This window comes from Centruroides vittatus, unplaced genomic scaffold (genome assembly GCF_030686945.1).
Source record: "Centruroides vittatus isolate TY-2023 unplaced genomic scaffold, ASM3068694v2 scaffold_3315, whole genome shotgun sequence".
NCBI classification, from domain to species: Eukaryota; Metazoa; Arthropoda; class Arachnida; order Scorpiones; family Buthidae; genus Centruroides; species Centruroides vittatus.
This window is the reverse complement of record NW_027122703.1, coordinates 4,103,905-4,120,394: the sequence shown is the minus strand read 5'-3', so window position 1 is coordinate 4,120,394 and position 16,490 is coordinate 4,103,905. Positions and strand designations below refer to the sequence as shown.

Here is a 16,490-nt window from a genome sequence, read left to right as displayed (position 1 = left end):
GGAAAGTGGCGCTGAATGTCCGACGTACACGTTTTTGCGTTTAAAACTTCGGCCTCAAACTCACTATTAAATTTAAGATGATGGCCTCCTAAGTTTATAAAAATATTACATAATTTGAATTATTTATTTAGCCATATTATTTATAACAGGAAGTTAAAATAGAAGCATCAATCTTTGGATGCCTCTGATAACTCAGCTATTGTTTGTAGATGTTTGGCTAAACAATGCACTAACTGAAGTATCAGCTTTGCAGATAAAATGTAGGTTTGCTAGTGTTGTGGATATTTTCAATTTGTTCTGTTGCATTTTATCTGTAAACATAGGAATTACTTCCAGCCAAAATTTTGCTAAGCATGAAGGATTAAAATTGTTCTTTAATTCTCTCTTGATCTCTGTTTGCAAGAGTTTTCTATTTACTCAGTTTAATTTTAGATCTCAAATATCTAAAAAATTTTCCAGATCAGTAAATTTTAACTTATTAGTAAGATCATATTAAACTAACATGATTGTCATTTGCAATTCAAATGTATAAAGCAATATCTAAACAATATTTATACAGAAGTCTATTATATCTGAAAATGATATGAAATCAGATAGCTTACACAATTGTTTGACACTGATCTCATATAATATTTGTAGTATTGAGTTAATCAGTTGACTGCAGAACTTAACTGTTAAAACTGTACATGTTTGAAATTTTCTTGAATAATTAGAATATTGAGTCAACAAATATAACATTTATAGAATTTTTAATTTAATCTTGCTAATCTATTTTTAGGCTTGGGAAAAATCTCAGCATCATTTAATTGGAAATCTTCATAACGGATGCAATCATATTTCAGTTGCTGATGCTGATCATGATATTACTTTCAAAGAACCTTGGATCATAATAGAATCTGTAAAAAAGCTGATTCTAGGTTGGAGAAAAAAATAATATATTTTGTAAATTTTTCTTAATTTTATTAATATAAAAGAAAAATAAAATTATTATTTTAATTATTTTTCTACATGTACTGTACATAAGTACTATTGGAAAATTACAATTATTATTATTATAATGAAATGTACCATTTAAAGCACAATTGTTATATTAATATATTACTACATACAATCCATTATTAATTTTGACAATAAATGATTTTGAAATTGTAGTTTATCATAAGATGGAAGAGAAATAAAAAGGAGACTCTGCAACTTTATTTACGGATAACATAACATTGATATAAAAACTACACATATTAAATGTAGTGAATGAAAATTTGGTTTCATGTTTATATTTCACAAACATGGGAATAAATACATAAAAAGATGGAAATAGAAACAGTAGTATTGATAATTTATCAGTTTTCAGAATAACTTTTTAAGCATTAATTAATTAATTATGCTACAGTTTATTATACATATCTTTGAACAAAATGAATGAGAATAAATTTAGAAAGTTTATATTTCTTAATTTTAAATCATTCATATTTTTAAAATTCAACAATAATAATAAGCATTAACCTGAAAAAATAATACTTTTATTTTATTTTCTACATCTTGGTTTGTTTGTATGATTTAATAAAAATGTTTTGCATGAAATATTAATTTTATAAAGACAAAATTTTAGCTTCTTTTCAAAATCTTAATGTTTCTTTGCTCCCTTTAATACCTTTGATCTCTGACTGATCATATACAAATATAAATGTGGAAAACCTAGAAAACAAAACAAGGAATATATAAATTTGATTTTTATTGTAAATAATCCATAATATTAATATATATTATGTCTAAAATTAAAATTAATTTTTTGAATAGAGAAATTTGAATATGTAAGAAAGTTCCTTACATACATTAGTCACTAAAACATGGCATGAATGGAAGTTTGGCACACAGCTCCTGCTCGTGTGCCAAACTTCCATTCATGGACTTCAACTTCCGCACGAGCGGAGCAGAGCCAATTTCCATGAATGCCCTAATTGCTAATTATAAATGAATGGTCATTTGGTATTTTGTGGTTAGACTACACTAACACTATACTTATGGAAAAAAAACAGTGTTTGTGTCAACCGTGCCATAAACACTGTGTTTATACATGATTTTGACTTCCATAAGTATAGTGTTATAGGTGTAATCAACCACAAAACATTTTATTGGTTTCATAAATAAGTAAATTTTCTAATTTTATATGATTATTTTTTTCCAATTCCATTAAACATTTAAAATAGCTCAAAATTTTTTTAATTTATTCATCTAGCTTCATCATTGATATATGAACTATAGCTGATTTAAATTTTTACATTTTATCTTTCCAAATTCAGAAATTTGACTTTAAAAAAGAAAAATTCTTATTTTCCATTTTTTAAATTTGATATATTACCTTTTCTGGATTAAATATCCTCCCTCGTTTCTCTCACCAAAATTACTTGTATAAGAATGAATTAAAAACTGATGTATTCTGAACCAATTACGGTGTGTAGATGACGAAAGCAAACAAAAACTAACGTTTTCAAACTCCTTCTGAGTCCTTTGTCAGGTTTTTTAACGATTCCTCAATGGTTTTTGTTTTGGAATAAAATTCGAACAAGAGTTCAAATATAAGTTCAAAAATTATTACAACCACATGGTTGTAATAATTTCAAATATAGAGTTTGAAATTTATTCTAAAATGAAAAACCATAAAGGAATTGTTAAAAAACCTGATGAAGGACTCAGAAGGAGTTCAAAAATGTTTGTTTTCGTCATCTACACACCATAATAGGTTCAGAATACATCGGTTACTATATCCCGGTGTGGTGAGTGGTTGTTTAATGAATTAAAAATTTCCAAAGGTTTATCACAATTTATTATATTGATTTTAAAGAATAAATTTTTGTAAATAACATTATTTATAATGAATGTTTTTAAAATATTATAAAATCTTAATGCTTTCAAATTAAATTATATATTTTCTTAGTAATTTAACAGAAAAAAAAATACACTATTCTTTGAATTTTATGATAAATATACAAAAACCTTTAAATGCAGATATATTTTTTTTTTAAATAAATTTTTAATATAGATTAGAATAATATAGAAAGATTAAAACAAAAATAACATCTTACCAGGAATATAAACTAACATAGAAGCTATTACAATATAATAATAATGAAAGCTAAAATTAGCTTTGTTGGGCATAAGAATGGAGTATAGATTTCTTTGCTTTATGTATGGTAATGAATTGTACATGGATAAAAGTTCACCCTGAAAGAAGAAAAATTTATATAATTACTAATTTATTGATATCCTAAAAATAATAATATTTAATGATTTTACATATAGTCTATTACAAATTCTTCATTATTGTAAAAAAATATATGTTATCTTTAAAAAATTATTAAAATTTATTGATAAATGTTGAATTTCTTCCTTTTCATATGAAGTTCTAACATATCTGATTACAAATGTTATGTCAATAAGTAATATATGTTATGAATGTAACATACTAATGGATAATACCATAATTTTGTGCGTAGAATTATGGGTTATCTGTGTTTGAAAGTCAATTTGAGAGTGAGTGCAGCTGCAATGACGTTGGATAGCTTCCGATTTTAAACATGCAATTATGAGCTCAAATGGCTTTTTCTTTGTCTAAAGTGACCAAGAGTGTCTTTAAGTGTGAACGATCCTTTATAATCTACAGATATTCATCTATTACTGTAATCAATTTTTCCTGAAACCATCAACCTATAGGCACACCTTGCTTTTAGTTCTCTCCTGTTCATTTTCTGTGCATCAATCCATGCTATAATTATTATTATTATTAGATAATCCTACTTGCATTTTTATCTTGACAGCTGATAGATTTCCAGTAAATTCCTCCACTCTGTATATAATGTCATCATTTCAGAGATCAACAATAGATTCTATGTGTGACTCTGTGGGAATGTCTAAGGGTTGACATTAACCAATTGATCTTAACAAGTATTATGCAGTTTTGGCCTTAAAGTTATAATGCATAGAAATAATAATAATTCACTATGTATTTCATTGTAAAAGTGCAATTTGTTTTCAGATTAATTTTTGTGAATCTCTTACTTTTCAGCCATTTGAAGATAAAAAAGCCTAGCATTTAATATGATTAAGTTATTATAAATAAATTATTTAGGCTTGGTTGTTTATATATATATCTACAATGAATTCTAATAGAAGTGAAACAGAAAAAACATTTTAATGTTTGAAGAGGTATTTTCTAAATTGCATACCAATAGTATCATGCTTTCAACAATTACTCTAGAGGTGCAGGTTATATAAAGATTTTATTTCTGTTCTAGCAATTTTCTGCAGTTAGCTGCACAAAATTATGGTACTCACAAATCAGTAGATACTATGATCTGTAGATTTTTCTTTGCAAAACTTAAATTACAAAGCCATTAATACAGTCGACACTATTTTAATCAAGTTTTAAGTTTTGTATTTTTATAATATCTAAGCAAATAATTCATACAAATATAAGTTTAAAATGGAATTTGTTTTTATGAATTATAGTAAATTTAATCCTTAACTTTTGAAAATTTGGTTTTTGCAGAACTTGCTCGTGTCATATACAATACTTTGAAACCTTAAAACTCACTTTTTATATCCCAAATATGTACTTATGTATTTTTTAGATAACAAATAAAGGTTTTGAGATACATCACCTGCACGATAGCTACTTTCTAAAACTATTTTAAATAATGTATGTATAATATAACTTTCTAACTAATTAAAAACCTCTCTCTCTATAAATAAGATTTTATATAGTTTTTCTTTTTAGCTCTATGGGAAGATATTCAAAACACAATCCTAGCTTAACTGTGCAATTCTTCTCCTTCTTTATGCACAATTTACTTTCTACTGTTTTGTCAATGAACTTGTTATAACCCTTCATAACATGCAATATTATTGTTTGACTCTCATACATATTTTTAGAAACATGTTATGTCCAAAAGCTGTGAGAACCTTCTGTATTAACTTTTTTATTCTATATTATAAGATTTTACAAATATAAACATCCAAACCCAAAACTTATAATGTGTCCTTAGCTGAGAACTTCCTTTAAAAATCATTTTTATATTAAATAATATAAAGATTTTTTAAAATTACAAACAGTATGGAAATTACATCACAATTATTTCACATAACTTCCTGCCTTATTTGATGTAATTAATGTTCCTGATAATATTGATTAATAAATTTGTTACAAACAACCAGTAATTTTAATTATAAAAAATCAATTTAATTTTTCTTGTCCAAATATTTCTTGTGTTTATTTTTAAGTAAATATTTTATATATTTATAAAAACAATTTCCATTTTGTAACTTGAATTCAGATTTCTATATTATTAAAATTAAAATGAACAAGTATACTTACAGTAACTCCTAAAGGATATAATACAAAGAAAAATGTATATCTGAAAAAGTTAAAATAAGTTTGTTTATTTTTTTAAATAAATTTATTATAAATTTGAAATATTTAAAAAATCATATAAAGTACAATTTCAAACAATAAGCTAAAGTAATGTTTAATATGTTTGTTTCATTTTACAAGCATATGAGGTCTATCCTAAAAATATTTGGCCTTACTTTTTTATGAAAATACACCATCTGGGACATAGACATTTTAGTCCCCTCTCAAAGTGTACTCCCTTTTCAACTTCACACATTTCAAAAGTGGAAGGGATACTGGAAAAAAAAAAACAGTGCGCAAAGTCTTCTTTTGGAATTGCCATCAGCTGCCTTGATCCATTTGCCTTAATTTTTCCTAGTCTGAAATCTCTCCCTTTCAATAGTAATTTTAAGTTTTGGGAAAAGGTAGAAATTGCTTGGAACTAAACATGGACTGTAAGATGGCACTGCATGAGATATGAAGAATAAATAGAAATATTGTGGTGATGAAGCTGCCATTGCCTACAGATCCTGCAGTTTTCTTCTTACTGCATCTCTCAGTCTGCCTGGAAGTGCATACTTGTGGTGGATGACACTGCTGTAATTGATGATGATAGTCAACACGGCCTTGATATTGCTCTAACTTTGCTATGCATTTTTTGGACATGGAGTTAGGGCGATTTTTATTGCAAAGACAGCTTTTGTTGCAGGGTCATAACTGTATACCCATCTCCAGTTATGGCCTTTTCAGAAAATTGATGTCATTGTTAGAGGTTTCAATCCTGTCCAATGCAGCTTCAGCGTGCATTCCCTTCTGTTCTGCAGACAGGAGAAAAATTACTAAAAATTTTAAAAAATGATTTGAGGTACAGTTTTTCTTAGTAAATTTTAAGGGTCTAATTGTTTTATCTATGTTTGTAATGAATTTCTTTTAAAATATTAATATTCCTTTAATTATTGTTAAACAGATTTACTTAAAATATCAAAAATAGTGCCTCTCCAAAATCATTTTGATAAATAGAGACATAGTTATAAAATAATCCAAAAATGTTTGTTCACTGAATAAACCCTCTGCTGGAAAAGTATGGATTGTTTGGATCTAACTGGATTTGTTATTGGATTTTAAAATAATTGATTAATATATCATATCTTATTTAAAATTTAACTTTTAAAATTGTTATTTTTACGTGAAACTGGAGATATTTTAATTACAATAAGTTTAAAAATAACTTACCGACACCAAACTAAAATGTATGGACAACAATTTAAAATAGTGGTCGCATAATATGAATATCTTATTATTTCAGCCATACACCAAGCTACCAGTAATAGAGGAATACCAATTGTATTTGCAACCTGCATTAATAAAATTAAATTATAAAAACATTTTAAATAAAATTTTAATTTATCTACTTATTTTAAAATAATTATGAATCCTTTTAATTTAATGTTAAAAAGAAAGCTTATTACTTTTATTGAAAAAAAATCAGAAATAATTTTTAAAAAATTACTTTATAAAATTTCCAATAAATATAACAAAATGCTCATATACGACATATTATAATTGTACAGTATTAATCATTTTAATATAATTTTATGGCACCAGGAGTCCATATGGATTATTTCTCAACCTCAAACAACACAATCAAAGAGAAGCACACTTCTTAGAGATAGATATAAGGTTGAGTAATGGTCGCATCAGCACGGGTTTTTAAGGAAACCCACATATATATGAATATTTGTGATTGAGATCCTAAATATTACTACAATATTGCCATATTTTTGTGGATTGTCCAAGTATTGGGGTACCATGAAATCAGATATTTCCTTATGGTAAAAACTGGCATGCCAGTTTAAGTGAGGTTACACATCCCTCTCTAGAGGGCATATGATAAAAAAAACAAGTTACATCACAAAACAAATAAGTTTTTATTCTAAAACTGTGAAACTCAGCATTACATCAAAAACTATGATTATATGTTTAATTTCTGCACTTGGTTTTTTTCTAACAATGTAAAATATTGAATGCCAAAAGTGCTTTTCTTATATTCATTTTATTGTAATTGGATCCAAAAATGCAAAAATAAACATCAAATTTCAAAAACTGGCTATAAATTATCTCAACTTACAACTACTAACATCCACTTTGTGTGAAATTTGAGAGGAAACTGTTATTTTTAAGGTTGCAGGTAGATTGTCAGTGCAGCCCACACTAACTAAATACTACTACTTATTACTACTAATACTACTAATTAATTAATACTACTAATTAATGGCTAAATACTACTACTACTACTACTGTCAAGTAGTAGTAGTAGTAGTATTTAGCCATTAATTATTTTATTATCCTGTAAATGAAAACTCTGTTCCTGGTTTTAAGTCAAAATTATATTATTATTTTATTTTGCTTGGAAGAATGTTTTCTTTAACATTTATTTAACAGTTAGTTTTGTTAGATCTGATTAATTTTATGTTTTAGTTGTAGTTTAACTGGCATTGCTGGTCTCCCCTGGTTATGAGACATGCCAATCAATCCACAAAAATACAGTGCTGGAATTCATTAAAAAACCTGATGCAGAGCAGGCCTTGGTGAAGGCCGAAAACGTTTGGAGTTTTCATTAATTTGTTACTGGTAATTAAAGGCTTTGTTTCATGTGTTCATATGATATTACTACCTGGACTCAAGACTCTTCAGTAGAATTGAGACACACTTCTCCCTCTCAGAAGCCTAAGCCAGCCAGCAACTGACAAACTTCAAAGGATCCAAGTATTTATAAACATGCTTAATCAACTGTACACTCTTCTCTCTGTAAGATAGGTACTTATAGAGATTTTAGACTCTCCCTTTATTTCTATTTGTTTTTAGGGTAAGATTTAGCAAACTAAATGTTTGTTATTTAGTTGTTAACCAGTTTAGAATACATTACTTCTGGTTCTCTGTCTCTCAACTTCTTCCATCCCTTACCCATCAGTTCCCTCATACATAGCCGCTTACACATTTATTGAAAGATTCCTGTGAGCCAGAAGTCACAGGTGGTGTCAGACCTGACATAGTTAGTGCTGTTGACATTGTCACACACATATACATACACAAACAGCATGTACAGTACACATAAATACTGTATAAACATTATACTTCCTTCAATAAATTGTTTAATAGATACTTGAAATAGTTAAAATTTTTTCCAGAATTGAGAGTATTTTTAGATTATAAAAGTATGTTTTATAGCTTAAAATATCTGACATATTTCCAAAAGATTATGGATTCATTTCACTTGGATCAAATCAATGTTATTTCATATCTTAGCTTTGTTTGTCTAAATGAATATATGATATAACTAAAATATGAATCTTGTTATATATTAATTATTAAAATTTCTTAAATTATCACAGCTATAAATTACTGAAAATATAAACTAATGTAATGAAGTGCTAAAAGTTATTTAAGTTTCTTTGCATTATAAAGAAAAATTATAATGAAAGAAATATATAGAAAGAAAATTTAAATCACTTACCATCATATCATGTTTCAAATTAAATTACATAAAAATATTCGATAATTTCAATGCAAAAGTTATAAATAACAGGATTAAATATATAGAAAAATTGATTAAAAGATTTATTCATATAAGATGCTTTAAATTATTATTAAATATTTTAAATTAAATATTAATTGCTTTACCTCAGGAACAGATGTTACGATTCCCCAAACTACCATAACTCTTGAAGTTATTTGCAGAAAAGTTATTATAGGAGAACTTCGTACTAATTTTAGAATACAATGTGCAACCTGTTATAAAAATTAAAAATTTTTTTAAGAAATACATTTATTCATATTACCAAAAAAAAAAAAAAACTGCAAGTGAAGCTTATATATAATAGAATTTGCATATTGTAATCACTTTGGGACTTGTGTATACTGATAACAACTTACTAAATAACATTAATCAGTCAGTTGTAAATCAAATTGCAATTAATGGAACTGTTTTTATTGATCGACATTAAAAAGGACATGTTAAAATAAAAAAAATGCATAAACTTGAAAAAATTTATTTATTATTATTAATTACTAGTCATTTATCCAGTGTTGTTTGTCTACTGGTTTTTGCAAAACTGTCTTTAACGACAGCTGATTTATAATTGAAGTAAGAAATGCCAGTAATTTAAATTACTGTACTATGAGGAAATGAAAATTAAAATGATTACGCACTAACACTAATGATGATTGCATGTTACCATCCTCATGTTGAGGCTAATACCTCAAAAATAAACAATTAAAATTTCCTACCTACCTGAAGATAATATATACAGGGTGTGTCAAAACTCATGGTACAAATCTTAGGAGTGATAGAGCACAACTAGACAGGCACAAATCACCCCACAATGCATGATTGGAACTCAAGCAGTGAAGCACTAGAGGGAAGTACTTGCTGTGTCAAGAAATGATAAACGAACTACAGAGAAAGAATGAAAGAAAACCGATGAATTTAAGGTAAATATTTTATTACAGTAATTGCTCAAAAGTGTAGCCATCAACACTGACGCAGGCTTCACACTGTTGATATAGTGACTACCATATATCGGTGAAAACACTACGTTCTCTAGCATTTCACTGCTTGAATTCAAAACATGCATTGTGGTATGATTTGTGCTTGTCTAGTTGTGTTCTATCATCCCCTAATGTTTGTACCATGAGTTTTGATACATCCTATATAATCAAACTTCTGATTACAATAAGCAAATTTTAACTTATCAGAATTAGCATGTCCTAAAAATATATAGCATTAAATGATAATATCCATGATTGAAACAAATGAAAAGTTTTATTGTTTAATAATTATATTTTCTTTTCAAATAAAAACATCCTCTTTTAATATACAAACATTTTTACATGTTTTAATTCTTACCTCAATGTAACCAAGAGTTTGAAATATCTTGATAGCTGTACTGATTTCATCCCACATTCCATAATATGTTCCATTTGCAAGTGCATACAATATAACTTTGATAAAAATATAGGTCCATCTAATAGAATTCAAAATGATATCAACAATTTTTAACAAATAATATATTTTCAAGAATTTTATATTATATATATATAATTCAATTCAATATTTCCTTAAAAGGAAAATTGTAAACAGGGAAGTTAAAATATATTGTGAAAGTATACGGAAAATCATAAATTTTATTTTTATATTATCAAAACAATATCTCTCTCATTTAAAAATGAAGAACCATATCATATTAACTATATACAGTTTTCTTTTATTTTTTTAAATCTTATATAAAAAGTTATTGAAACACAGTCCAGAGATAAATTACAAACTTACTACAACATGTGTTCCTTGAGTTGCATCGAGGAACACAAGTACAATGTAGAAAAAGGACAAAGTAATACAATTTTAACAGCAACGTCACAGGTGGAAGGATCTGTTATAAAGTGGGATGAAGCAAACATTATTAAAAAGTATTAGATATTAATGGTGCAGTTTTTTTATATATTGTTTAAGTATCAATTTCCCTTAAAAAAATTTTCTTTTTTCAAAAAAAAATTAATTGATTTAACTTTGCAGTTAGTTTAACTGTTGTTATTTTGTCTGTACCATATTTTATCAGAGACAAAGACTATTGGGTTTTATTCTCATCATTCTTTATTCCACTATGCATTTCGGGTGCAATCTTTTCCGTCTATTTTGTGCCCCTCATCAGGTGTTACATTTCTACAATTGGTAGAGAACACATTTGTTACATTGATTATTGTAGTTGGGTTTTTTTATACAAGTTATAAAAGATTATTACAGTTTTTTTGTACTAGTCATAAGGAATTATTACAATTATTTAGATTAATTTAACACAAATTATTACAAGAGATTATTTCAAATTGTATTATTGTTAATATTATTCTGAACTAACCTTTTTTTAAACCATTCTGTTACGAGGTGTTGATGTCACCGTCCCCCCGAGGTATTTCTAACAGTCCTTCTTTCAGTTTATTTGTGTTTCTTAAGTCCCTCCCATTTCCTCCCACACTACATCTATCTCCATGCCATTGTTTAAGTTTATTGTGTTGCTTTTATTGACTAGTCAATAAAAGCAACACAATAATCGGAGGGACTTAAGAAACACAAATAAACTGAAAGAAGGACCGTTAGAAATGCCTCGGGGACGGTGACATCAACACCTCGTAACAGAATGGTTTAAAGAAAGGTTAGTTCAGAATTAAACAATTATTAAAAAGGTTCATTCTCCAACCATCGCTATGGATATGGAAAAAATAGATATATACAAAATCAAGATCAAAGAGCAGTGCCTAAACATGTGGGATGCAAACATATTACCTTCAGCTTGAAAATACATCACTGATAAAAGATGAGGACAAAAACTCCTGAACTATGTGTCCCCCTATAATCATATTTGGCTTTCATGTTATACTTTCATAGTTTTTATTTTATATTTTTCTTAATTTCATTTTTATTTGTATTTTTATACCTTATATACTTCTTAAGGTACTTTTTTACCTTATATATTTCTTAAGTTTAATTTTACTTTTCATATATTTTTATTTCCTATATTTTTCATAATTTACTTATTTAATTCACTTAACTTTAAATTTGTATTTAGACTCCATTTAAATTTTAACTTTTGAAGTAATGTTCTATTTATGGAATATTTTCTAAAAATAGAGTTAAAACCCAATGATGGCCTATGGGATATGCTGAAAACATTTGTTAATAAAAAATTCTCTTGGCAAATGCACAGGTGTTGTTGTAAATTTATAAGAAAGTTGTACAATTATTAGAAACTGGTTGGCATAAATGTGTTTTCTAATGTATTTCTTAATACTAATTTTATAGTGATGGTACATTTTATAAATTATCATATGATTTGATATTTTGTTATTTTAGTTTTCTTATAACATTTTTTTAAAATCATATTTTAATTTTCAACACTAAACAGAAAAAAATAAATTAAAACATGAAGTTAAAATGAACTTTGGTTTATTATCAGCTTTAAAAAACCAGTATTAAAAAAATAGCCTAAAAGACATTTATTAGAACCAATTAACCAATAAATCATTATTTTGTTTCCTTAAGGAAACTTATTGCCTGGGAAGAGATAAATATATTTAATTTTTAAATTTTATCTGTGTGTATTACACACAATTTTAAATAATTAAATTGTAAAAATATAGTTTTATCTTGAGGAAACCGTGTTTTATGTTTTCTTTCTTGCGAAGACACAATGCAGTGACAGTAGATTTAAAACACTGGGCAAATTTTCATCCTTTATTCGGTTGGAACGCTTTTTACATCGCGTGTTTTGGGCCTGCTGCTCCTAAGCTTTCGCTGTTTGTACACATGTATTTGTAACATGTACAGACTACATGTCACTGCATTGTGTCTTCGCAAGAAAGAAAACATAAAACACTGTTTCCTCAAGATAAAATTAAATTATTAATATAGAAACGGCGAATATCATCATTTGAGAGAAGAACATGGTTCAACATCAAGATAATGGATACCAAGAAAAGACAAAAGTTGGCTGAAGAGGGGCATCGGCCCGAAACACGCGATGTAAAAAGCGTTCCAACCGAATAAAAGATGAAAATTTGCCCAGTGTTTTAAATCTACTGTCACTGCATTGTGTGTTCGCAAGAAAGAAAAAAAAAAATGTAAAAATATAGATTTAATGAAATTTATATATATATATATATGTAAGTTAGAATTTAAAAAGAATTTAAATATAGATAGAATTTTAGAAAGAATTTTTTTTCTTTCTAAAATTACATCTAAAAATCTATAGAAAATAAATATTATATAACTTTTGTTATTGATATTATACTTTAAATAATAAGATGCATTAATTTTAGATAATGAATAAGAGTTTGTTTCTTTAGATTCTTTAAAAAGGCTAGGATATAGTAAATTTATGTTTTAATAACTGAATGAGTATAGCTTATTTAATGTAATTTATAACGTTAATGGCTGCATTTGTCAGACTTAACCATTTCAACTGACCTTAGTAAGTAGTTGGTACATAACAATCAGCTTATGGTTACTACTGTAAATGACACGAAAACAATCAGCATGTTTGAAAGTACTACTACTATGGAAGGCATTCAGCAGAATAATACTCAACTGTTCCATAACAGTTGAGTCTGCTGAATGCAACCATCAGGATCACTTAATAATGAAATATAAATTAAGTGAATGAAGTTACAGAAGCAACAAGATTTTTCAATGCAAACCTCTTATGAAAAGAAGTTACCATTGAAAAAGTCTCATAGCATAGCCAAGCATAGAACAATAACTAAATTTAAATATCTATATACAATATTTACAATGTGTGTTTTAGCATTTATTATTTTGATTTTTTTGTAATGATTTATTTTTAATACTTTTTAAAAATAATTCTTATTCTCGTCATCATCTCAGTTATATAATTTAATAAGATATGTATAGATCACAGTTAACAGAAATATGATTCTGCCTGGATCATTGAAAATTTATGTTAATATTTGTCCAGATAATTATCTGTAAAATAATCTCTATATTATTGAAAATGTTAACATATATAAATCAAAACTAGCTTACTAATCAATTATTTATCAGTCTATTAAAAGTCATTGAAGACCTTCATTAAATACATCAATCTACTCTACAGAGAAGCCACAAAAACTTCCCTGCATACTGCTTATAAATTATCTGTATGCTTTCATTCATTCTCCATACAAATTTTAAATTCTTTCAGAAGTTCTTTTGGACATTGATGATTAAAGTCATTAAAAGCAGTTCCTGACAAAATAGCTGGAAATTTAAAAATAACCAAGATGGAATTGAGTATTATGAAATTTTCTTTCACAGTACCACAAAGCAAATTATGTCTGGATTTTACAATAGATCTCAATTTAGTACATTGTCTATTAAATTTGTCATCAAGACATTCTAATTAGAAGATTCAGGACACAGTCTCGTACATAGAAATAGATTACTCAGTGTAATTTGACTAGATATTTTCAAAAATTAAATTATTAAGTAACTAATTAAACTAATTATTTTAATTTTTTTATTATTTTTGCTTCACTGTATTAAAATATCAATTATAAGCATTCAATATGTAATTTGTCATAAAATTAATTATTTTTCTAAAACATACATAATAAATTTATAAGGTTAATACGTTCCCTTCGTATACAACACCGTAAAAGGTTTTAGTCTGTGTCTCTTTGTTACGCACTACAGTGTTATTAGAAGTCGTTTATTGTGTTCCCTTTACAAGAAGTTACAATAGATTTTTCAAATAAAATTAAATAAATTAGTAAAAATTTATCTTAAAAAAATTATTTTAATCTTCTGAATTTGTAATTTCAATCACACGGTATTTTTCTTTTTCAGATGTTTTAATTTCGTCTCAATTAAAACATTTAAAATAAGAAAAATGCTGTCAAATAAAAACAGAATCAATTGTTACTTGAGTGAAAAGTAAAATGAATTTAGACAAAATAAAAACTGAAAAAATATTTCTTTTAATGTACAGAATGAGGAAAATGAAGCTGTAAATAATGCAAATATATAACTAAATGGGAAAACCTAGAATTAAAATAAACTTTAATTTTTATATAATTCCCTCAAAAACGGTTGCGATAATAACGATCAAATTAATTTATTATTATTCAGAGTCATTCGAAATTAATACTAACGAGCCTAAGAAATTTTCACCACAAAAATAACTTCGACGTGAAATATAAAATTTCCCACTTATATTTCTTAGATTTCATTTCTTTGAGGTAAGGTCTTATCGACCTTGACTTTCTCACCTTTTCCTTGATATTAAAATAAATTCAATTCATTATATTAGTCACGCGAACTTAAAAAATAAAATACATTTACATTATTTGTTAATAAAAAAATTAGTTTCAAAATATTAATTATGAATGCTATTTTTTTCATAACTAGTGTTTTGAAATATTTTAATAATCAATATTTTTAAACCTTTAGATTCTTTTGTATACTTTTTGCAAAGTTTTCATTCAAAACAATAATTTAGCATTAATTTAATGCCCTTTAAACAGTAATTGAAAGCTTTGCTGTATTAAAGAAATGGATAATAAAAAAGTCGTAGATTACATACCCTATTGTTTGAAAAGCATTGTAACCGAATAGGTAAATATCTCCAGCTGAGTTTTCTTTTTTTTCCGGATTACCCATAGTATTTGTAGTTTTCTACAAGAAACAAACGTATACACCGGCTCTACGCTTCTTTATACTGCTCGCTATATATCACGATCGTGATTTATATAATGACGTATATGATGACGTTTGCAGAGGAAAAAAAATCGAACCGCATTAGTTCAAGGAAATGCACAAGCTATATTTGTTAGAAAAAATGCATTAATATAGCTTCGGGTCACCTCGTGTTTACATTACCTCATATTGAATACTTGTCAGACTGATTTCGCGAACAAGGTCATTCGATGGCATTTTTGACCAACCTTCGTATACTTCACAATTAGAATGTAGACGTTAATATTAACCTTTATATTCTAATTATATTACGAATTATTTTAGTTGGAATTAATACAAATTAGACTGCTTTATCGTAATGTTATTTGGGAAGAATAGATTTTATTTATTCTCTCAAAATTTTTATTTTGTAAATTTAATTGCTTCTTGCGTTAAAATCGCTTCTGAAATAATATAAAATCAAATTGTAAAAAAGCAGAGTAAATACAACGCGCTTTTCACTTTCGAAATGAAAAACTTCTTGAATACTAACAAGTTACTCTTGAATACTAACAACTACTTGTAAGTTTAAATAGGTTAATGTTACCTATGGTAGCGAAGTCGGCGACGGGGAAATTCTTTTTCCCTACATTCTACACGGCGACGGGGAAATTTTTTCGACCCGATCGGATTCGTTCCCATGTGCCACACGAACGAGAGACCTGAACATCTTAGTCGTTCGGCTATCTGCCAGAGGTCAAGCGAGGGCGAGTTATTTATCTTTGAAGCTCTTTAATATTAAAAAGAAAACAACGTTGTGTTTTAAACGGCACCATTTGACAAAAGTAACTTCAGTACGGGAGCATTCCAAAACAACTGCAA

The 16,490-nt window shown here is 27.0% G+C and overlaps 2 protein-coding genes across 5 annotated transcripts in view; one reads left to right on the top strand and one right to left on the bottom strand.

Annotated features, from left to right (window-relative positions):
• LOC136988474 (uncharacterized) overlaps nt 1-996 on the top strand; it is a 26,994-nt gene extending 25,998 nt beyond the window's left edge. For both annotated transcript variants that reach the window (XM_067286336.1, XM_067286335.1), the window contains exon 12: nt 779-996. In XM_067286336.1, the coding sequence (XP_067142437.1) occupies nt 779-934 (156 nt within the window). In that variant the 3' untranslated portion in view covers nt 935-996. The remainder of the gene's footprint in view (nt 1-778) is intronic.
• Hacd1 (3-hydroxyacyl-CoA dehydratase 1) lies at nt 733-16,490 on the bottom strand. Of its 3 annotated transcripts, none has more exons than XM_067286344.1 (9): nt 16,216-16,490; nt 15,797-16,072; nt 15,517-15,658; nt 10,293-10,410; nt 9,068-9,175; nt 6,620-6,741; nt 5,372-5,411; nt 3,084-3,222; nt 733-1,695 (listed from the first exon to the last, which is right to left on the bottom strand). In XM_067286344.1, the coding sequence occupies exons 3-9, from the start codon at nt 15,591-15,593 to the stop codon at nt 1,625-1,627; spliced, it is 675 nt and encodes a 224-aa protein (XP_067142445.1). In that variant the 5' UTR covers nt 15,594-15,658; nt 15,797-16,072; nt 16,216-16,490; the 3' UTR covers nt 733-1,624. The 3 variants fall into 3 exon arrangements, with proteins under 3 accessions (XP_067142445.1, XP_067142444.1, XP_067142443.1); XM_067286343.1 differs by having other exon boundaries at nt 15,813-16,072; XM_067286342.1 differs by lacking the exons at nt 15,797-16,072; nt 16,216-16,490 and having other exon boundaries at nt 15,517-15,790.